Source organism: Podarcis filfolensis (genome assembly GCF_964270895.1).
Source record: "Podarcis filfolensis genome assembly, chromosome: 9".
In the NCBI taxonomy this organism is placed as follows: Eukaryota; Metazoa; Chordata; class Lepidosauria; order Squamata; family Lacertidae; genus Podarcis; species Podarcis filfolensis.
This window is the reverse complement of record NC_139610.1, coordinates 31132097-31156637: the sequence shown is the minus strand read 5'-3', so window position 1 is coordinate 31156637 and position 24541 is coordinate 31132097. Positions and strand designations below refer to the sequence as shown.

The 24541-nt window shown below is 40.2% G+C and overlaps 1 protein-coding gene and 1 long non-coding RNA gene across 4 annotated transcripts in view; both read right to left on the bottom strand.

Moving 5' to 3' along the window:
- GPM6A (glycoprotein M6A) overlaps nt 1–24541 on the bottom strand; it is a 171694-nt gene that overhangs the window by 5100 nt on the left and 142053 nt on the right. For all 3 annotated transcript variants that reach the window (XM_083631348.1, XM_083631346.1, XM_083631347.1), the window contains 4 exons: nt 20680–20836; nt 4401–4554; nt 2550–2626; nt 1136–1201 (listed from right to left, as the gene is read on the bottom strand). In XM_083631348.1, the coding sequence (XP_083487474.1) occupies nt 1136–1201; nt 2550–2626; nt 4401–4554; nt 20680–20836 (454 nt within the window). The remainder of the gene's footprint in view (nt 1–1135; nt 1202–2549; nt 2627–4400; nt 4555–20679; nt 20837–24541) is intronic.
- Nucleotides 7401–9207, bottom strand: LOC310742697. Its single transcript, XR_014538657.1, has 2 exons — nt 8578–9207; nt 7401–8547 (listed from the first exon to the last, which is right to left on the bottom strand). It is a non-coding gene; the product is annotated as an uncharacterized lncRNA (long non-coding RNA).

Genomic DNA, 24541 nt, shown 5'->3' with positions numbered 1-24541 from the left:
TTTGACATTAATTAATTAATTAATTAGAGCATTTGTATCCCCGCTTTTCAGCCAAAAAGGCTCCCAGAGCAGCTTACATGAAATCAAAACAAGACATTCCCTATCCACAGGCTTGCATTCAAGCAAATAAACAAACAACACACAATGGAAAAGGGAAAAAGTGGGAAGACAGAAAAAACCCCCTCAAAACTCAGGGTTTCACAGCATGTGCGGACTTGGAACCCTCCAGACATTTTGGACTACAATTCCCATCAGCCCCAACCGTCATATACTGCCTAGAACTGATGAGGGTTGTAGTCAAAGTGCCTGGAGTGAACCAGGTTGGGTATGGCTGATACCATACCAGGTTCGGTATGGGATACCATAACCACATCATAACACATTGAGTTTAATAGAGCTAGCAGTGTGCTGGGGACCTCTGGTTCCACTAGGAACATGTCCTTACTATATTGGTTTTTCTTCTTATTCCAGACTTGTTATTTCAATACAACAAGGGCTGTACAAATTGCTGATAACCATTATGTTTCCCAGGTTGAAAAAAGTCAGAAGTCTTTTGGTTTCTGTTCCTGTACCAAACAATAGCCATGCACTTCTGCAAAACTATAAGCATGCCTAACTTCTTCTTTTTAATGGTTACATTTTGGCAGTATTAAAATGGTGTGAGGTACCAAATTGGAATTTGTTTGTCAGTCTTCAGAACAGATTTTTCATATTTTATTTTGTACATCTGTTACCCTTGTATTTTTGTTTGCTTGTTTGTTCAGAAAAATGCAAAAAGGTCCATATGCATACTGAAGAAGAGATACTACAGATGATCTCTGAATTCCAAAAAGCCATAGAAATTTAGCAGATCAGAGTGTCACACTAGGACCAAAGTGACTTGGGTTCAAATCCCTACTTAGCCATGAAGCTTATTGGATCAAGTTGGGTCAGTCATGCTTTCATCCTAAGCTACTTCATAGGTTGTTGTGAGGATAAAATGAGGTGGGATATGCTCTTCTCTTTCAAAAAAATACTTGGATGATAGGACTTAAAGCTCTTGCACATTGCATTTAATATTATTCGATTTAGAGAACAAGCATCCCTTATATTCATTGTGACTTTTACCACCAAGGGAAAGGTTTCTATATCTTACCATAGCGATGACTGCGGCTCCAGCCCCAGCAAGTGCCACAATAAACAAATGGAATGTCATGTTCAGCTGCAAATGGAACAAGGGAAACAAGTTGCAAATTGAGGATGCTAATAATAAAGCCCAGGTGCTGCTGCACTGCCATGCATGGATTAAGCAGCCCAACATTCATTCATTCATTTTATTTCTGTGCTACTCCATAACTGTTGCTCTAGGGGTGACTTTCAAATAATACCAATAGTAAGGTCACATTTTGCAAGTACCACTGTGCAAGTACCATCTCAGTATTTATTTATCTGTTAATTATCTCCCTGTGTCGCCCCATACCTGCTGTTCGCTGGGCAACTTTTAAAACATTATAAAACCGTGAAGTTGAAAACGATATAATTAAATACCACAGTGCTAAAACATCAGGATAAAACAGAGGAGAGCTACAAGAACATAAAAACAGTAAATAAAGGAGGAAAACCCTATGTAGAAGTTCCAGGAAGACCAGCCACATCAAGCCATTAAAAAGAACGTGAGGGTAAAAGGTATTTGCTTGGTGCTAGAAATGTATTAATGGAGTTGCTAGACAGGCCTTGCTGGGGAGAGCATTTCTTAACTGAGAGGCCACTGATGAGATGGCTCTTTCTTGCTTGTATCTCAGCTTGTGAGGGAACTTGGGAAAGAGCCTCCATTGATTACCTCAGGGCTCAGGTAGGTACATATGGGAAGAGGTGGTCTTTCAGGTATTTATTTATTATTGATATTTATAACCCACACTTCATCTTCTAGGATTCCCAGGGCAGTGAACGCACATACTAGGACAAGGAGTTTGATCATTGTAATCATATTAAACTGTTTTTTTTTAATAAAAAAAATCCACCCAGCAGCAGAGTAAAAAATGGCCATTCCCACTCATAGACCTCTTCCAAATGCCTGTTTAATCATTTTGAGCTGCCATTTTCTCCACAGGAAGGAAGCTCCAAGGTCATTCCAAATCATTGAAGAGATTTATGGGTCAAAAAAAAAGCTTTTTGAATTGTGCCTGGAAACAGACTGGGAGCCAATGAGGGTGATGAAGTATTGGCCTCCAAAGCTAATAGAACTCAATGCCAGTTAGTACTCCTGCAGCCAAATTCTGTATACAGACTACAGTTTCTTTTTTCTGAGGCAGCACCATGCATCACATGTTAAAGTAATGTAAATTATTTTCTTGATATTGGTATTCTGAAGAAATCAACTGGACTTCTATGAATGGAGCAATGGTGGTATCTGTGAACCTTAAACTGCTATAAACTGCAAGTAAACTAGGCTCATGACAAGAGAGCATTCCAGATTAAAGAATGAAATTATTCCCTTAAAGTGTGAAAGGAGTGGAAATGTGTGAGCCCCTTCTTTCCACAATGACCAAACTTTTCATACTTTCGCTTACCTCAGTAGATTCACACATCCTTAGGAAATTTTCAGACATTGTGCAAATCTTCTTTTCTTCTCCAATTGTTACAATTCCTGTAATGGATTAAAGACTCGGTGAGCTGTTGACACACATTTAATGCACTCAAACATGGGCTCAGATTGTTTTTAACATGAAAGGATAAAAAACTATTTGGTAACATGGAAATATGAGAACAATTCAGAGTCAGTTTGTTTCTGTGCCCTTAAATTGGGCGCCCTTGGCTCCGGCAAGCCTAAATACATTTTTTATTATCATAGGCACACAATATGGGTTTGTAAACACATTTATTTATGGTATTTTAGGCCATTCTGTAATGAAGTTGTCAGAATGGCTCACAACAAGGATGCCTTTGCTTGGTATCGTAATCACAGCAACCTAAGTACCAGACCAGCCTCTGTCTTGAGCAGATTCCACAGGTGGACTACTCTTGCTAAAAAGGCTCTGCTTCCCAAAGCCACCCAGCACACCTTGCTTTGAGAAGTTCTTATGGTCCCAGTCAGGAAACATATAAGCACACAGGTCAAAACCAGAACCTCAAACTGGACCTGGAAATAGGCTAAGAGCCAGTGAGGATGGTGAGGCAGCAGCATTATATGCTCATATAACACCACTGCCTTTAAGAGTCTCTCAGACATAATAAAAACTTACTTGATCTTTGGGGGCTGTTTTCAAAGGCAGTGCCATGTACAAACCATTACAGTAGTCTGGACATGAGATTACCCTGGCAAAGATAACTGAGGCAAGCTCTCTCCAGATAGGGTCATAGCTGGTGCACCAGCCTATGCTAATAAAAGCGCTAAACAATTAACCAGCAATATAAAATAATGCATTAATATCTAAAATATTATGAAACATTATATGAGCTTAGCTTAACTCTGACCACTAAAAGTCACCCCAGCCAGGCTGAGATTTTGATGCTTCATTAGCGGGAAGCAAGTATAATAGTTGGGAGGAAGACATCATGCATGTCTCTCCACATACTAATCAAACTCACCATGTGCTCTCACTTTCTCTAAAAGATACACTTGAAATTAAGGAAGAACGTGGACTATATGTATGGCTCAAGCCATTTGGGACTTGGCAAATGAAAAACAGCATTATCAGGAATTATGTCCAGAAGACACCAAGTCAGTACCAAGATGTGAATGAGAAGGTGAAGAAGTGGGTATCATCAGTGGCGGCCAAACCACCACTACCAATCTGGGACCACCCAGCTTCTTGTCCTTCATGAATGATGCTCTAATAACCTCAGCTAATAAAGGGCTCAGCCATAACTGTCTGGCACTCAATAGTTAGAAAGACTGTGGCCCAGTTTGGCTGTAAGACTAAACCATGACTTAGCATTATGTGTACAAGCAAGAATGAGCCTTGGATTCATGTATTCCTTCCCTCCTGCCTCTCCACTGCTGTGACCATGGGCAAGATATTAGAAGTTTTAAAACTCTCATTAAACTATGGTTTGTTTGGATGTAAAAATAAGCTGTAGTTCATTTAAAATTGCAATAAATTTTAAGTTTATCCTTGCACAGTAAGAGAAGATAGGGAGCATGCAAGCTCAAGGCTCATTGCTACTAATGCACATAGTGCTACAATTTGGCATAGCATGAAATCTGAAGAGGGACTATGGGTACAATTTACAAGCTGTCATCATCATGTCCACAAATACTATCTCCTGCACATGCAAGCAAGGCTGACTAAAATGTGTTCATTTTATTCACTGACATTTGTTGACTAGATGTTTGATCTAGTATTTCTAAAAGTGACGCAAGCATTTTAATGAGGTTTTAAAAAAAATTGATAAAACTGATCAACAAGTCATTCACTTACCAAATTGACGGAGGTCCAAGCAGAGGTTTGCCCCTTCCACTAGGGTGGTGTTTTTGCAAATAGTCCACATGTTGAAGTACATGTAAACAGGCAGAGAGGTGAACGCTGTAACGCCCAACCAGGCCAGCATGAAGATATATGTCAGCATGATAAACTGTAACAAATAAGAAAAGAGTGAGACAGAAACCTGAAGAATATTTTAGACTATTTTCTTTCCCCAAAAAATCCTGCCAGTCATAGAACAAGGAAGAAATTTTATAATTTATTTGTTTGTTTTAATCCCACATATTTATTTATTTATTTATTTATTTGTAAGTAAAAACTTTCCAATACTGTATTGAATTTATCTGATTATAATTCAGGTAAGCAAGCTTTTATGGTTCACAATAAAAGGATCTGCACAAATTACTTCAATATAAATGGATCAGGTGGAATCAAGCTCATAAGGTTTTATAAAAGAAAGACATGACCTGAAGCCAGATGTATCCACAATATAACCTACACTGGCAGAACGGCAGATAAGCCATGGCCAACACATATATCCTGGCAGAACACCACAGATATACTGGCAAAGGGGCTGAAATGGGGTAGAGTAATGGGAAGGATGTGGGCAGCAAAGTGGAGGACAGGGTCACTGACCTGCCTCCCACAATGAGGGGGCTCAAGGTCACATGATACGTCTCACCCCTGCCTGGTGCGTGAGCACTCTCCCAGCGGTGGCAGGACATGGTGGCCCCCTCAATATTGGGGGTGCTTGGCTCTCTGTCCACACATATTGAGGGGGCCAAAGCCCCTTCCACCTCCTATAGTTGACACCCCGGTGGAGGAACACATCCTATGCTCCTTCAATCCACAGAGATACCTTGCACTGATGGCACCAAGAATTTACCTCCCAATAATTTCAATGAGAGAAGGGGAGAAATAGCACTGGTGCTAACTCTGCCATGATGGAGCAGATGAAATGGTGGAACTCAGCACCCAATCACAGCACACCACAGCCATTATTCACAGAGGGACTATAACACAGGTTACAGGTTCTCGCTTACCTTGGAAGAGCCACTGCTAGTCAGTGTTGACAAAACTGGGTTAAATGGCCCAATGGTCTCACTCAGCACAAGGAAGTTTCCTATGTTCATCATTTGTGCTCAGTCCTCCCTCCATGTACCCCCCCCCGCCTGCCAAATTGTGTTTAGCTTCCGCCTCTTCTCTTGGACCTCCACCACCTCCTTCCTACCCCTTGCAATTGCTCCCTTCCTTTACCTTCTTCCCATCATCCCACCCATTGACTCCACCACCAATCACTGTTAACCTTCATTCTGCCTCTTCTCCTTACCGTGGCTCCAGCCACAGTGGGCAAAAGGACCCAGGCAGCAGTCATTGCCTTAGATTGGGTGTGGAGAACCTTTGGCTCTTTGGATGTTGCTGAAGTACGACTCCCATCAGCCCAAGCAAGCATGGCAAATGGCTAGGGGTGATGAGAGTTGTTGTTCAGCAACATCTGGAGGGCCAAAGTTCCCCACACCCACTGTAGGCCATAGGACAGCTACCCTGTAGCCATTCCTGTTGCCCAATGGCTCCCTTCACAGTTTAAAGACTCCTGGCAGAGGGGAAGGGGAGGGCTGAGGTCAGAGCAAGCACATATTTTCAAATAACAGTTGGCTTCCCATCTGAACTCCCTCTCTGCCTCAGGTTCCAGCTGAAGGAAAGTGGTTTATTCATTATAAAGTTATTCCACAAATTAGGAAAGGATACATCAGAAAAGGAGATGAGATGGCAATTGAGACATGAATAATTTCTTCATTTTTATTGTCTGAAATTTGAACATGTGGGATCCATGCAGAAGTTGGTTTTCTAATGGATCTACCACAACATGAAATATAATGTGTATGTGTATGCATACACATGTGTGCCTAATATTTATTGAAGTATAAAATATCACAATAAACAAACAATACACACACTCATTTCAAGTCTACAAGTTTTACAACAATAAATAAATGGCAGCATTAATGTTATATGGTCCAGTCAGGAACACCAACTGCAAACTCATTTTGCACTAGCAAATCATTGCAAAGGGATATTTGAGGTGCTGCAGTATGTGTTACATCCTTATGCTGCTTAACATATGTAATGAAAGGAAAGCATGTCTCAGAAAATATATCCTCCCGAGTTTCACCACTAGCTGTGGAAAAGCCCTCCTTCGCCTCAGCTTGTTTTGAGTGCTTTTTTCCTACACCTATTTGCTAATAGTCTGGAGTTTTCCCTTCCATACTCATATAAGTGTTGTTTAGAGTATAAAATGTTGATCATTGTTTTGTTGATTTCTAGGGAGTCTAGTTCTCTCCTTTTTTGTTCTATAAGTTTAAGTAGTTTTATAGATCCTGTTTGTTGCCTGTGAGGCAATGTGAGGGCCGTGATGTCTTGTTCTATTTTGCTAACTTTTGAGGAGGTTTGTTTTTTCCATATGGGCTGCTACTAGTAGCATTACAGAAGGGTTTGTATGAATTATGTTCTTATTAAATCCCTTGCAAAGAGTGAGTAGAGCTAACACTGAGGGTTGTGCTGGTTGCTGAGGAACATCACAATATGCACAGAGCACATATTAGGCAGGAAGAATTAATTCTGTTTTCTGAAAGGCTGGTAATGCTGGATTTCATTCTACATATTAAGCATTTCAGAGCACTCTGATTCCATGTAGATCCCGCTATGTTTTAATTGACAACCACAGGATTGGAAAATAACAGTTGCTTAAAATAACCCTGAATTCCTCAACTTTCTTCATCTTAATTTGTTATGTAGTACAAGATTACCATCATTTGGATTAAGAAAACAAGTATGGCAGCAATCTTATGCACCATTACTTGGAAGTGAGTCTCACTGAAATCGGTGGGGCTTACTTTTGAGTAGGTATGCATAGCATTGTGCAGCATGAGAAATATATTGGTGGGTAGGATCTTTTAACAAATAAAAGCAAACCCACTTTTTTAAAAAACAAAAAACAAAACCCTATTGCCTTTTACGTCTTGTCATTTCCTCCCCTTTCTGTTTTATAGCTCTGTGCCTCACCAATATTACTTAAGCAGATGAGACATCTCTGCCAACCCCAGGCACTCTAACTGAAGAAATTACTTGGAAGCACAGAGTCATTTAAGAATATCAAATTGTAGGCTAAAAATAAAAGGTTGGTCTTCAATTCCTCTCCGACTAAATGTTTTTGTTTCTGCAACCATTTAAACTAATTCTGGGTGCAATGAAAAGATCCCCAAAGTATAGTTAATTATATATTACTCTGCAATTTGTAAAGACTAAAAACACACCCATTATGGTGATGCTGTAGGCTTCCATGGTTTGATTCAGAGGACTGAAAACAACATGTTTTTACCATGTGATGCCTGTAACATGAGGAATCAGACGGGTGGTAACATAGGGTTTAATCACATAATGAGAAGCTACCTTCCCATGTCATCCCAGGCACAACACAATAAGTCTTTATGCTCCTTGTATCCTGCTCTACTATTCTAAACCATGAACTGAAAAATCAGCAGCCCTTTAAGGCTCCATTAAAAGCTGCCTAATATTAGAATAAGGTAAGGTATGCCAAAGCAGTAATGGCTTAGTGGCTATTCATGTTGCATCTTCCATTCATCTTGATCAGCAATAGACTCTGGGCTCTTACTGATGAACGGTTTGTTCAGCATTCATCCTGTTTCAGACTATGTCCATTTTTTATTGAGTATGGATTCATCCTGATTTGCTTGCAGGGTGTTTATAGGTCTTCCTGTTAATCATTTGTTCATCCCTCACTTTTAAATGCCTTTCCCTGTTGCTTTCCAAAATGAAAAAATTGGATTTGTTGTGTTAGGGTGACAGAGCACTTTCAATTTCAAAAACCCAAAGTTCTGGTATCTACTTGAATCATTCCTGCAAAATACTGACAGTCTGGAGGCACCCTTTTTTGAACGCCACAGATAATTACAAAGCAAAACAGCAGTTTTGAGCTGCCAACCAGGGATACTCAAAGGATCATATGGGCTACATTGCCAGCAGCTGAACCCAGGCAGTTGAACGTAAGGATTTGTAGTCAGACATGGATGTTCAACACATAACTTTCATCTGAGCAGAGGGACCAGCAGCACAGTGCAAGTATCTAGCAGAATGGGCCCTCACACCCTGAGACCTACTTTGAAGAATGATGTAAAAACCAGCAAGTTAATTGGATCGGGGCCCTGCTGATGCTTTAGGAAAGGGTGGGGCAGCTATAAGAACGATGAGTTGGTGCCAAGCTAATGCTGATACAAAATGTCACTCTGCTCAGCACCCAGTTCTGTGGCATTTCTTGGTTGGACAGCTCATGCCTTGACTCTGCTGGACAGCTCCCCGGCCTTGCTGGTAAGATAGAAAGTAGCAGTGGAAATGGGGCAGACATGTGGGATAGAGCAAGTGGGGAGTGGGTGCAAGGGAAGCAACCATGTCACTCCTCTAACATAAAAACTGGCCCCTAGGGTCCTATGTGGGACTAGCAATCCAGACTCCGTTTGAGGAAAGGGTTAATTCCATTAAGTATGTTTCAACCTTGATGCCATTTCAATGCCAGGTAAAGACCACTTTATACTCTCAGGCATGTTTTATCTCCTGTCTGGTGTTCTGCTGCCTTCTTATCTGCTGCTGTTCCTATTGTCACAGTTGTTTTATGCCGCTTTAGATTACGCCTGTTGCATACTTGCACCTGTACATTTATACTGTAAGCCATCTGAGGAAAGTTTTGTGATGAGTACAGCATAAATGGGTTAAATCAATAAACAGAGGTTTTTTTCATATGCTGGTTACCTAGTGTATATACAGTGGTACCTCAGGTTATGGACTTAATTCGTTCCAGAGGTCTGTTCTTAACCTGAAACTGTTCTTAACCTGAGGTACCACTTTAGCTAATGGGGCCTCCCGCCGTCACTGCGCCGCCGGAGCACGATTTCTGTTCTCATCCTGAAGCAAAGTTCTTAACCTGAGGTACTATTTCTGGGTTATCAGAGTCTATGACCTGAAGCGTCTGTAACCTGAAGCGTCTGTAACCCGAGATACCACTGTAGTGCAATCCCATACTTACCATAAAGCTGGCTGAGGGGTCTTGAGAGCAGTGTAAGTGATACTTCATGACAGAGACAGATATACTGGTGGGACAACACTGATATTACCCAAAGTCCCTATGTACACTGGCACAGCTGTTCTGTTGATGATTCGCTGCCAGTGAAGAAGAGTGTATGTCAGGGAGGGCATGCATATGGTGCATTCAAAGCCAACTCACTTCCCTGACATGTCCTAGAATCTGGTGCAAGAGTACCCCCATCCTAATTCTGGCATAGGTAATTCCCTTTCCTTCCCACTTCAGTCAATGGGAGGGGAAAGGAAGAAGCTTCCTCCTAGCCTGCCAACAGTGAAATGGATCTGGATGTTGCTTTGCTAGTGGATTTCCCCACCCCACCTCATAATCAATGAATGCTGCATACCACAATGCACTGCATTTTATGCAACAGTCCTCCCATAATTAGGACTATCCTGCCAGTGTCCACCCTCCTGATCTGCCATCTAGATTAGCAGGGATCAATCACAGAGACTGGCAAAATCATAGCAAGGCTTTCAGGTATGCTGAACTGGTGTGCATGAAATCTTCCACCTGAAAAAGTTGCGAAAAAAATAGAGAACTTATACTGCAGGGTTTTAAAGTGAGGTTTTTTAAAAAGAAAATATGATTGGATGCTAACTGCTTAGGATGAGGTGATAGTTGCAGAACTGCTTACTTACATAAAAGGGGAAAAACAACAGTGGGTTTTGGATATGCCTCAGAGCTGAATACAAGTGGAATTTGATTTATCTCAGTCAGTATCCTAAATTAAGAAGACTTGAAGAATTATGTCTGCAGACTAAATTAATTTGTGATTGTTGAATGAATGAATGAACTTTATTGCGGTCACAGACCAGGATAAAAAACAAAAGGCTTCTCGGCCTTTTGGCTAAGATCAAGTGTGATTGTTTATTTCTTCAGAGTTAAAGCAATCTTATACACACATATCTGGCAGTTCAGTTCACTGAACTTAAAATGACTTACTTCTGAGTAGACATGACTAGAACTGCACAGATAATGTAAGTCTCATTTTATTTCTAATTTTAGTTTCATGCTTGCTCTGGTTTTGAGTAAAAAAAAAATCCCTCTTCTACATGATGACAATTATTATTAGGTCATTATTATTAGAATACCAACTAATACTGTCATGTAAAACATAGTTATAATGAAATATGTGAAATTACAGGAATTTCTTCTATTGAATTCACCAAGGCTAAATTTGTTCAATACCGTGTTGAAAGGGAAAGAAAGCTGAAGAAATTTACCAGATTGTATGTCAGAAGATCTACATAGCCACTGTTTTGGCCAAGCAACAATTTGCCTAGTAATGTAAGTCTTATGCACTGTAAAGTTCATTATAGTCAACCTAATTATGGACAGACACCTCTTGGAGAATATTCATGAAGGAACTGATATTCAGAAGCTTAAGGCTTGCAACAGTGGAGGCAGAACCTAGCAATCATGGCTATTAGCCACTAACAATCCTATCCTCCAAGTCCAAGTGTCTTCTGAGTAGACATTCACAGGATTCTACTGTCAGCCAACCTGTAGTTTTTGGGAAAGGATTTTGTTATGTCTCCTGGGGGCAGTAGTTTGACTTAGGGGTCCTATACAGCTTTGTCCTCCAACACCTCATTACCTTTTTCCTCCACCCAAAGCACCTGCCACCTGAGGAGGTTGCCTCTCTCTGCCTAATGGTAGGGTTGGCCCTGCAGACGAGTTTGTGCCTATACAGATGCACATTTCAATCTTCAATTAAACCATTATAAATTACAGCAAGATCTAACTACCGCCACCACAACCTGAACAGCGTTCCAATTTTACAAGGTATCTCCTTGTGGGTTGTTGTTGTTTTAGAAAGACAATTTCATTTTATTTCTTGTTACGTTAAGTATTAAGAACCTGATATACATTTTGGGGAGGAGGCTGGGTATACACCCAGTGTGCTGGCCTGCTGCCATCCACATTGTTTCCCTTCTTCATTCCCAATTGTCTCTTCCCTGTTGGTGACAATGTCAACAGCAGAACTAGCAAAACAGCTAGAACAGGCATATTGGTCAGAATAATATTCACTCAGGGTTCTTCCACTGGTACTTCTATTCTCCACCTCTTTTTAACTTTAGACCAGAGGTCCTCCGGATGTAAGATGCCAACTCCAGCAAACCTGGCCAATGGTCAGGTTTGATGAGAGTTACAATCCAACAGCACCTCAAAGGCCACAGGTTCCTCATCCCTGCTTTAGGATTCATTTCCCTTACGCGTTTTCTGTTTGCAAAGATGAAGCATATACAGCAGGGGGTGTAAAGCACCCTGAGTCATAGCTTCTAAATTAGGTCCTTCCTTCTTCTTGAAATGCTCATATATTCCCTTCTGCATTATTAATTGATGTCAATGTGATTGATTCTTCCAGGTTTACTTTCCTGCCTCCAACTGTTTTTCATGAGGAAGAAAATGAGAACGATGTGTGGAATGCTCTATTAATAATGAATCAATACGTAGTAATTAATCATACTTCAGTAATATTTGTAATTAAATCTATACAGTGAAGCCTATGCGAACATGATATGAAAAAAAATAATGTTATGGGAAGAAAAATATATCTGAGACAGTTCAAGTGCCTGCTGCACATCAATTACTAACTTCTGACAGCATAAGGTTATTGAAAGTTGGGCTTCTGTTCTCTTGAATTAGCTATTTAGAACTTGTTAAACTCCAGCCCAAGCATTTGTGTGGGTAGGTCTGCCTACAATGCCACTGCAATGCTGTTTTGTTTTGCGACAAGAGCCTAATTATTAGCACATCCCACAATAAGCATGCATATATTTGACTTAGGGCTCAATCCCAACCCCCTTTGTCCAGGGCTGGGTTGACAGTAGAATGCCTCAGTCTAGCTCTGCCAGCCTCCACTTGCAGAGTGACACCAAATGCAAGGACATGACACAGCCCACGTCTGCTCAATGCACCCAGAACTCTATTTCAAAACGCTGGTGAATAGTCCTTAACGGAGATGTGCAAGGTTGCCACAGCAACAAGAAAAATGGTTACCATGCTCACATGAGAGATGTTGCATGCCACAAAAGAGGCATACGAACTCTCTATCTTGTAATCTCTCGGTCCTGTTAAGGTAGAGAGATGCAGACCCAGTCCTAGGATTCAGTCACAGGTAAATGAAGTATTGCTTATGGGTAAATTCTCAGCTGAAAAGGAATGAAAGAATCAGACACGGCAGTCAACAATTTAATTATCATGATGAACCAGAGGGAAGAATGGAATATTTGGTAATTGAATTAGGTCCCTTTAGAAAGGACGTAAATGGAATGGCAAAGAGAGTGCCTACTACGTAGTTGCAATTACTATATACAAGCAGCTGGGCCTGCGATAGTGCAGTCTACTTATTATAAAGCTAAGTAGCAATCAAGGTGATGAATAGCCCACTACTGGCATAAAAATAAACCTGCCAGCTGTGAGTGAATGTGTAGAATTATACATTCATCTTATGAACAATGGAGATTCTACTCATACTGCTAGCAGTGGAGAATTTAGAAGGAAATGTCTGACAGTTGACATCAGAGTCAGCATAACTATGAAAAGGTGAATCCAAATAAAGCATAATTCTCTTTGGAAAGTATTCATATTGCATTCTAATTGTTAATGAAAGAAGCCTGGGCAGTCTTGGTGTTGGCTGCAAGTTTTGGAGGGCCCTGGGAGAAGACACATTCCATGAGCTCCCTTACTTGAAATTACTATATTGCAGAGGGTTGGACTAGATGGCCCTTGGGGTTCCTTACAGCTCTACAATTCTATGATTCTGTGCTTAGAGAGTCTACCTCCTCACTACCATTATCACCTGCTACTCTTCTTCATCGTCACTTCTATCACCTCCTTGCTTGCCAAGCAGAAAACCAATGAACAAGCTACCAGTGGCTTCTACTGGGACTGCCAGGTTTTATGAAAATAAATCACTCATTCTTCATTTTCCTCTGACCCCCTTGGAATATCTAGTTCTACTTATTCCTTTCATGACATCATTATGATGCATCTTCCCAATCTCCCACCTGTACTACAAATCACTGTGCCATGTAGGGATAACTAAATGGCACCAGGGCAGAGAATAAGTTGAACCAGAAGCTATGGACTGGAGTGGGTAGTGATTTTTGACAGCAGTCCTGTTTTTTATAGTTCTGCCATTATTCAGTTGGCAACATGCAGTGCTTAGACATATGTTCATTTGTAGCAAGCTATGGTGCTTGTTTCAATCCACACATGCAAACACATTACATAAACATTCCATATAAACAAGATGGATGCATTCAAAGCATGTCCCTTTTTCTTCTGGGAAGAAAAATCTCTTCCAAGAACCATTAAAAACGATTAAGTGAGAATGTGAAAGAGTACATAAGCAGAACTATGGAAAACCAGAACATTATGTAATTGTGTTTACAACCCAGCCTGCATATGCAAATAATAATGCTGAGGCATATATCACTAGGATAATGACACGGTTTTTCCATCCAACTTAGCTGATTACAAAGTCCCTCAAATTCTGGCAGTCAATATCCATTATTGCCCATATAAAGTTAAGCTAATATGAGCACAACTACGTTAAATATTAAATACATTTCATTCTGTACTCCTAATTTATCTCATATTAAATTTATTGGGCTAGATTGTACCTGAAGAAAGGATGTTAATTTTGTTCTAGACAAATGAACCTGAACCCAAACTCTGTGTCCACAGATATGCCTCTAAACTTTTAGAGAAACAGCACTGAAAAACATGTTTGCGCTAGGGTAAGACTTAGCTGGGCTATTTTTCCATCTTTGCTTCCAACACAAATGGCTTTCTGTCTTTTCTTTTCTTTGTATGTCATTTCAGTATAAGAGTGATTGGCATAGGAATGTAAGCCTTCTGTGTATCATTCTTACACAGCAGTCTGACTGACCTTGTAGGTAGTGGGTTCATTTAAATCACCTGGGATATGGGAAGGGCAATGTAAACATAAATGGCAATAGAGATGCCCAAGTGAGTTGTTGGATCAGCAGATTAACTTGGAGCTGCTTCTTCCAGAGGGCTAGAAAGAGAACTATCAAAGGAGATGGAAGCTGATCAATTATGTGATGAGTAGTAATGCATGACTGTATTAGAAGCCTGTGAAGGCATGCAGTGGTCAGAAAAAGAACCACAATAGATAATAAATGTTGTGGTCCCTTGGAGTGCATACAAAAGTAGACTTAAATCTAGATTCACTATGTTGTTTTTCTCCTGCAGCATGAGAGTGGCTTACTCCCATCTTCACAATGTACTGGCGAACAAATTGACTGCTGATTCAGCAGTCTGGCTTGCCCCTGCCCCATGCTTCAGGCATATTGTGCTGAATGTACATTTTTTCCCCCAGTTAAATGTACATTTGCCCTCCTAAAAGCAGGGTGGGAGGACCACTTAAAAGCTACCTTAGGGGAGAGGTGTGTTAGTGACAACTTCAGTTTATTATTTTACTTAAACAATTTATATACTGCTTATCTACGATCGGTGCTCTTTTTATAGAAAAAGAGGTGCTGGAGCTTAGAGTTTATTGTAGACAAGGCTTTCTTTTTTCCAGCTGGAACTCACCGGAACTCAGTTCTGGCACTTCTCAGGTGGGCGCCATTGCCATTATATGAGAACAAGGGAGGTGTTCAAGGAAAGCCCTGTCTACAATAAACTCTAAGCTGTGTAAAGGAAATACAATACAGAAAGGGTAAAAAATCAGTTAAAACTTTAAAAAAATCAGACTTGAATTAAAATGTTTGCTGGAATAAAACAGAAAGAAAGGCTTTAGTATTTGCTGGAAGTTCAATAGGTAGAGGGCTTGTCTGACCTCAACTGTGAGGGATTTGCACAAAATTGGCACCACCATCTAAACTGATGGCTCCTAGTGGATGTGAGCCATGCACCCAAGACAGGGTGTCTCTGACAGTCACTCCCACAAAGACCTCAGTGCTCAAGCAGTAATTTAATGGATTAGGCAGTCCTTGAGGTAACTTGAACCCAAGCTGTTAATAGCCAGACAATCAGGGCTGTTCAGCTTCAGCCACTGCTGTAAAGCCACAGAACCAGCTTCCTTTGCGCTCGATCTGGAAGAGAAAGTTCTATGTTTTACAAAATTTAGTGAGTACACTTCCCCAGGGGGCTCACTGCACAACTTAAGTACACCTGTGCACACCCTTTGGCTTTGGAGAGCCCAAAGTTTTAAATGTTAAGTAGCAAGTATGCGAAGAACAGTTTTATACCCAAACCCCTAAAACCCATTCACAGAATTTAGGAATCAAAGCCACACCCTATGGTATTAGAACTATCTGTTCAACTTCTATCTGCTGTGACAGCCTTGCTAATAATTGAGATTTGCATACTGCACTTTATCTGAAGAGCACAGGGCTGTTCACAACATTAAAATACAATAAAGGACACAAAATGCATAATATAAGGAAAAGCAAAAACAAACCAATCACCCACAAACACATTTCAAAGAACATAGAATGTTAATCAGCCAAAGTCCTGGCTTCCCATTCTGAGCATTTGTAAGGTCTTTTTTCTTCAAAGTGCATTCTTTTATGTTTAATAAGTTTGAACTTAGAAGTAAAGACCTTGTCACAGTCTGACCATTTTTATGTACCCAGGAAAGGCATCAGGCACAACTCTCTGGCTATTCTTGGTGGAGTACAAATTTCCCTACTATAAAATACAGTGCATTGCATTTGTCCGCAACACAGAAGCCATTGAAAATATTAGTGCTTGTGAACAAAAGACACTTCTGCGAGTGCAAAGCTTGTTGTTGTTGTTGTTGTTGTTAAAACTGCCTTTCACCATGCATAATTTTGGGGTGCATACATAATATTTAAAAATAAATACAGTAACATATGACTACCATGCAACAATACATCAAATCATCTTTGTAGTTATTTCCATCTTTGTTTTCATTTCCTGTTCATAGTTGTTCTGTCTTTTCGCATCTTCTCATTCTGAGAATGTTATGTATATTATCAACAATTACTCAACAGATACAGTTATTGAAGAGTTTAATTCCATTGTAGAAGTAGGTGTTCCAAATATTTTGTCCAAGCAATATTCAAATACAGGTCCAAGACCTCTCTTAAAATGGGATTACTTCTCATTGTTGTACTGAATCCAAAAGGAAAATCATCCAGTATTGAAATACCATTTCTGCTTCTATTCATCAAACTGTTGGTTAATATCCCTTAAGCACCACAAAAATAGTACTAAAGGATACCAGCTTATCATGTTAAATTGATGTGAATACCTCAAAGGAAGATTTATGTGGCTGATAGAAAGCTATTCTACAGACAGAGATTGAAATCTTATTAATGATTAAGAATTTCTGCAAGCATATGTGCAAAAAGATAATAAATAACTTAGCAGTAATGGCAAAGCAACTGTGAGAGTGAGAATGTTACCCAGCCATTGTCATTTTGGGAACATCAATCACAAGAAGATGGTCAGTTACCAGCAGAGAAATCCAAAGTGTTTATTTTGCAAGCTGTTCCTGGACTAATCACAATGAGTTATGTACTGTGAAAAGTATGCTAGTAAACAACAGCAGAATCCTGAACTCCTTGAAAAAGTGCTGATAAAAATATTTATTTGTTTTATAGTTCTTAATTTATGAGATTTATATCCCATACTTCATGAGATGACCTCTGGGTGTGTAGCAATATATAAACCTAAAGCATAAAACACCATATACAATTCAATCTAGAATTTCAATCAAACAAGCCATCTGTCAAAATAAATAATACACAGGCAAATATCTCAAAATTCAAAAGGAAGAAGAAGGGTTTCAGCTGGCACTAAAAGATGGAAAGTGTTGGCACCAGTCAAACTTCAGTGGGGAGGTTATTCCATTGCCAAGAAGGCCTCCCTGTGAGCCACAGATCATGAACCTCTTTCTTTAAGGGTTTTATCGGCAGTGCCTCTGCCTGATCCCAGATTCCAGACAGGCCATATACTTTCAAGCATCTTTTTGTGTCCTTGGGCCTCAGCAACTAAAGCAGATCCGAACCTAGTCTAGATGGTGCTGTAGATACACCCACCAGATCTGTAATAACTGTGATGTCAAGGTTGGCCTTCAAGAGACTTTGCCTTGACACAGCAGTTGGATTCTAGGTTACTTCCCTTTATAGGAAGATCCCACAAAGTTGTGATTGTGTGCTTGGTCACTTACGTTATACAAGCACACCTCATTTTATTGTGCTTGCTTCAATGCACTTCTCAGATATTACATAAAAAAAATGAAGGTCTGGAGGAGCTTCTGCTGCTGCGTTGGGAGATGAAGCTACAGGAGCAGCAACTCCTGCTGCTCCTTATCAGAATACAGGTGTAGCCACAGGCAGCCCACCTGCTTCCAGGGGAAGGAAGCCCCCACAGCCCCTCTTCTGGCCATGGGATTGGAGATGGCTAGGGCTGAAGCCAGGGTTTTCCACTCCCACCCCTGCAGCCAGGGAGGCTAAGCATGCTTTCTCAGGGTGGACCATTGAGCTTCCCTCCGCCTTTTCTGTGGGAGTTTGAGGTAGGCCATTTTGTGAGAGTCATACAGCACGGCAGCGGGGAAGGAAGCAAAAGCCAGAGCTGGCAAAGGGAACTGGATTGGCCACTGCTTCTCCTCTGCTCCTTCCTCCCCACCATCTCTCTTCCTTTTCTTAGGCCTCCCTATTCCCTGAGACACAACAATATTGATATTGTTTAATAACCCTACAATGGCCTCTAAGTGTTGAAGTGAAAGGAAGAGTCAATGCAAGACCATTCATCAGCCCAAAGATTATGACTCGCTGAAGGCTCAGTTGAAGGTTAGCATTTTTACAAAGTTTTTTTCAATTGGATAATGTACATTGTGTTTTAAAACATTATGCTGTTGCACACTTAAAAAACTACAATATAATATAAGCATAACTTTTATATGCACTGAAGGGGGGGATTCGCTTTATTGCAGTAGTCTGGAACCGAACCCATAATATTTCTGATATATGCCTGCACTTGTACCCCATTTGTTTTAGCTGTCATCCAGCCTTTTTTAATCTACTGGAGTTCTCCCAGATACCATCTGAAATCCACTGTGCATATTGCCATTCCACAATAAGACTAGTGCCTCAGCAGGGCTGCCAGCCATTCTAACTGGACACACACCTAAAGCTTTCAGGTGTCCATTGGATGCCATAACTCTCAGAGGGTGAACTATCTTAATTAGTCATTTATCCCTTCAAGGGGCAACTGCTACCATCCATCCATGACAACTGGATAATCTTAACTTAACCCATCAAAACATCATTTAGTCGCCCAGTCAAAACTAATATATTAAGGGTATGAACAGCCTAATGTCCAGAGAAAACCTAAGAATTTGGTTTTGTAATCAGACTTGCCTTTAAATTTGTCAGTTAGGCAAAATGCTTTATACACCAACTAAATTAACTTTATGTTCATACCCAGTTAAAAACAAACTATTTTTTGTAGGGATTACAAATGGGTGGATTGGAACTTAATTTATCCACAATTTACACATTTCTCAAAAGTTTGCAAATGAGTAAAAGAAATCACAATACAATTAAAATGCATATTGTGGGAGAAAATACAAGTTAAAATAAATGCACATTTTCTGCAAATAATAATAATATAAATAATGCAGGTGAATGCAGAAACAGAAAAGGATGGAACTTTACGTGGACACGTGAAAGTGGCGTGGGATAGAACAGGCTTCATACATTATTATCAATGTACTGAGAGCATAGCTTAATTCTCACTTGGCATCCAAGAAAGCTTGAGTGTGGTTACAACCTAATATCCTGTCTGAAGCACATCTACTTGGAAGAATGTTTCACCAAAATCAATTGAATTTATTTCCAAATAAATGCATTTGGATCAGAAAGTATGAAACTGAAATGGAGAAAGGCAAACATTGTGTGATGCACCATCTTTCTTGAGGATAGACTGTTCTTCATTTCTACACTTAAATTTGTGAGTCCCAGTCTTATTTCTTTACATAAACTTGGATGTTCATGTCTTGGTATCATTCTCACTTATAATCAATAGTGCCATTGTTTCATTAACAGTCTTTATTTTATCTCACTGTATTTACTTTCCTATGTGATGCACAGCCTTTCAAACTGTTGCAATTCAGATTACCAATTGTTACCCAGCTATGAAATTCATCTGCATTAAGCTACCAGGGAACTCAGGAGTATATCAACTTACTTCCTACAAAAGTCAGTTTAATATTATGCATTAGCATCTGTGTTTAATAACCACATTTCTTTTCACATACAGAAAGATGTGTGCATTAGACAGATTAATCGAGATACTTATTTTCTCAGATAGCACAAGAAACACTTCTCTGAATATAACTACTCTTTCATTCTAGCTTCTTTTATTTAACCACATTGCCCCCTCTGAAGTTTAAGATTCTGATGCTTTGAATTCCTATTAACTAGAACTATTTTATTTTTATAATAGCACAAGTGAATGGGGGTGATGGGAATCTCATGTGTGCACTGGGCTTATTTTCTCTCTGCATGATTCAGTTTTCCATGGAGGTGGGCTTTGAACATTTCAAGATGTGCATGCTTGGTCAAATGCAACTGCAAGACAGACTGTGAATCATTCCTTTGGGAGCTCCCCTTCTGACATCACCGTTGAAGAACAAAAACTGGAAGGCTTCTTATAATGTCCAAAGGCAATTTCACAGAAAGGGGCATATCGAAGGCAGATGTACCATAATTAGTTTTAGAAGCACAACTCTGCACACCCTTGATCAACCGAAAGGGCCTATTGTGTCTTGATACAATAATACGACATGCAAGTAATTGCCTCTGTAAGACACTGTCACTCCTGAAGTACATTTACAGCTCTGATTTTTAAAACATCTATGAGAATTTGTTCTCTGTCACAGAGGGCTTTAAATCACTCTCCTGGTGGAAAACCTTTATCATATTTCAGAATATTAAGCTTGAGTTTTGGGTGGAATCCTTAAATATAAGAAGATGATGTGTTCTGCTCCACATACATACCTAGAGACACACTTTCTAGTCCACTGAGTTTGCTAACTTAGTATAGATTAATTAAAATACTCTGATGCAACTGAAATTAGCATGAGTAATCAAGGCTGTCATATTAACATACCCAAGCACTGACACATCTGCCGCAGGTGGTGATTTTGAAATCCCCATAGAGATCCTTGATGGCACCAGTTGTAAAAAATCCTTCCACCATCAGCAAAATGCCATAGACAAAGAAGGCAGCTGCTACCCCGTAGATCACATATTTGAAGATGTCAATCCTGTAATTAAAAGGTATCTGTGTTAGTTAATGTTTTAACGATTATTCTTTTTTAAAAAGAAAGATTCCTTTTTCTCCACATGCAGTATACCTGTACAATAATAATGCCTGCATTGTTTCTATATTTTGACATCAATCTTAGGACCAGCGATATGTTAAGGCAAGAACTACAGATTCCTTTCATTGAAAACAAACTGAACATTTCACACTGATGGATGGAATTCTGCTCTGCAAAAGCAAAGGACTCCCAATGCCCACAATGACATTCACAAGATGGGAAACACCTTCCATTGCTAAAATATCTACGCCTAGCAGAAGCACAATGCACGTGACACATTCACACAGCTGAGCACAGGGTTGTCACAGTCAGAGTGACATGGAGGAGTGGGTAGGCAGATTATCAGTTCTTGTGAAAGTGTTAGGATTGTGCAGCCAAGGCCATTTCCAAATCAATTATTTGCTGTTAGCGATTATACAGTATAATTGTTACAGAATTCCTATTTTTCTCTCTTTCCACTCTCATTGGTAGTCTTCACCCTCAATTTTTTAAAAAAATACTTTGGAAACTGCAAGTCAATGCAACGTGTATAGATGGGTGGGGTATAAATAAATTATTATTATTATTCTAAATACGATGCTTACATTGATATTAGGAGGTATTTATCAATAGCCCAGATGAAGGTTGCAGACAAAGGTTCCTCAAAAAGCTTTTTTTATCATATTATCTTAACTAATTAAAGGAATGTCAGTTCATTATTCATAAAATGGCAGTATCCCATAACTTCTACTACAGTCAACGAAGTTTTGCCAGATTATCAAGAATGTATGTTGTCTGCCTGCTTTCTTGCCATTTAAGAATGCATGAAAGTTTAGCCATAGCTGCAAACTCCCACACCTTGTCAATCTATTATTTTAATGTTTGGTGTCATTAATATCTGTTTCTTTTGGAAGGGTATTCTAGCAGTCTGGGGACACATAGTGAATATGTGCATGGAAATCAGGGTACATGCATACCACCCCACATCTCTCACATTATGGCAATCAGGGACATGCTGCTAATCCTTCGCTTCGTATACAGTGTTACAGTATACAGTACTCCAAAGAAGCCTGAAAGCTTCTATAATTAAAGCTGAATTTCATGCAGCTGTCATTAATCCTGAACTGATGCAATAAAAGTCTGTTCTCAATTTTGTTCATATATATATGGTCCTAAATATGAATCAAGAGGTCGGGTAACTGTAGGCAATAACTTCAAAATCACATGGTTCGGAAATGTCACTGCCATCTGGCTGCAGCCATTTCATCAGGCTGCAGAAGAGGAAGGAATAAAAGGGATGTGGGGCTGCTTTCTCTTTTCTCAAGTTTAAACATTTAAGGCAGCTGAGGAATCTTAGAGGAAGTGTATGGTCACATCAGTGCTCAGCCACTTCCAGTTTTGCTATGTCAGATGAAAGGGTGAAGGAATCCTGAATCTATTGTATGGTGTAGACTTACATTGTTGTACTTTATGGGTGTTGAAAAATTAAAAATCAGACAGCATGAAATTAGAAAGTTTCCTAAGAAAGCTGCATTATGGAGATTGAGAACATACCGTATTCTAAACAGAGAAACAGATGGTTTGTGTAAGAAAATGCATACAACCTTACCCAGCCACCCATTACAAAATTCTAATTGTTAAGAGGAAACAATAACACTCCTGAAGTGTCATAGGCTCCCACACTGCAATGTGCAAGAAAGAGATGGCAAATATTGAACAAGAGAGGTACTAAACAAAGTTCTCACTGAAATGATAAATTTGTCAATGGGTTCCACCACTTCGGATAGCAGGCGGGGGTCTGCGTGACTGAACATTCCTCCATAAATAAATTTTAAAAATCCTTGCACACACAAAACTAGGTGTCATGGAGAATGCTAAAACTATAGCCCTTCTCACAAATAAATAGTAGAGGAAATTTTGGGAGGCATGTAGGAACATTCAGTTAGTGAAAGTGCAACGTATCATAATGATCCCGAGACACCCACAAAGTCGCTTTACCTCACATGGCAATGTTTCTCAAATATTATCTTATTGTTATTATTTATTAAATTTATATAAATGATGGGTGCTGGGTGAATCCTCCTGTACACACTTGCTTATAGCATGAAGTCACTCTGATAGAACTTCTTACAGAGACACTATCACAAAGTTACATAATACCATTGGATGAGCCCGACTGGATCAGACCAAGGGCCCATCTAGTCCAGCATCCTGTTCTCACAGAGGCCATCCAGATTGCTGAACAACTAAGGAAGTCCCTGTTACACAGTGAATTGCCAATCTGGCCAGTTACTGGGAGTGGCACTAAACTATTAGCCAGGCAGACTTTCTGACTGGGAAGCTCCAGAACTTGAATAGATGTTACTGAACATACTCAAAGCCATTATCTCTTGCCAGAAATGCTTAGAGAAACCAATATGGTTTGTGAGCTGAGAAGTGGATGGCTTACACATCCCTGGCCATTTGAATCTTCTACCCAAACCATGATAAATCTTTCATGTAAAGATTGAACTTCAGGTTATATTGAGATAAATGTGCCAATAAATGCTAGAGAAGCCATAAGCATGATTAAATATAATTTACCACAATTAGTTCCAAAATCAGTTTTGTAATCCTGGCAGGAGGTGTGTGTGTTAGACAAGGATGATAAAGACATTTTATGTGACCCTGATTTGCTGTTTTATTGGATTGATTCACACATCTTGGTAAAGTATAATGAATGGTTTACTATCACTTTCACCTGCTTATAATAAGAATAATAATTCTATTATTTATACCCCGCCCATCTTGCTGGGTTTCCCCAGCTACTCTGGGCAGCTTTCAGTATATCTAAAAACATAAAGCATCAAATGTTTAAAACCTCCCGATACAGGGCTGCCTTCTGATGTCTTCTACAAGTTGTGTAATTCCTTATTTCCTTGACATCTGAAGAGAGGGCACTCCACAGGGAGGAAGCCACTACCGAGAAGGCCCTCTGCCTGGTTCCCTGTAACTTCACTTCTTGCAGTGAGGGAACCAGCAGAAGGCCCTTGGAGGAGGACCTCAGTGTCCAGGCTGAGTGATGGGGGTAGAGAGGCTCTTGCAGGTATACTGGGCCACGGCCACTTAGGGCTTGAAATGTACTGGGAGCCAGTGAAGATTCTTTAGGACTGGTGTTATATGGTCCCAGCGGTCACTCCCAGTCACCAATCTAGCTGCCACATTCTGGATTAGTTGTAGTTTTCCGGTCACCTTCAAAAGTAGCCCAACGTAGAGCACATTGCAGTAGTCCAATTGGGAAATAATCAGGGCATGCACCACTCTGGTGAGACAGTCTGCGGGCAGGTAGGGTCTCAGCCTGCATACCAGATGGAGCTGGTAGACAGCTGCCCTAGACACAGAATTGGCCTGCGCCTCCATAGACAGCTGTGAGTCCAAAATGACTCCAAGGCACACCTGGTCTTCCAGGGCACAGTTAGCCCATTCAGAACCAGGGAGTCCTCCACACACACCCCACCTCCTGTCCCCCCAAAACAGTACTTCTATCTTGTCGGGATTCAACCTCAATCTGTTAACTGCCATCCATCCTCCAACCGCCTCCCGATACCCACACAGGATCTTCACCATCTTCACTGGTTCTGATTTGAAGGAGAAGTAGAACTGGGTATCATCTGCATACTGGTAGACACC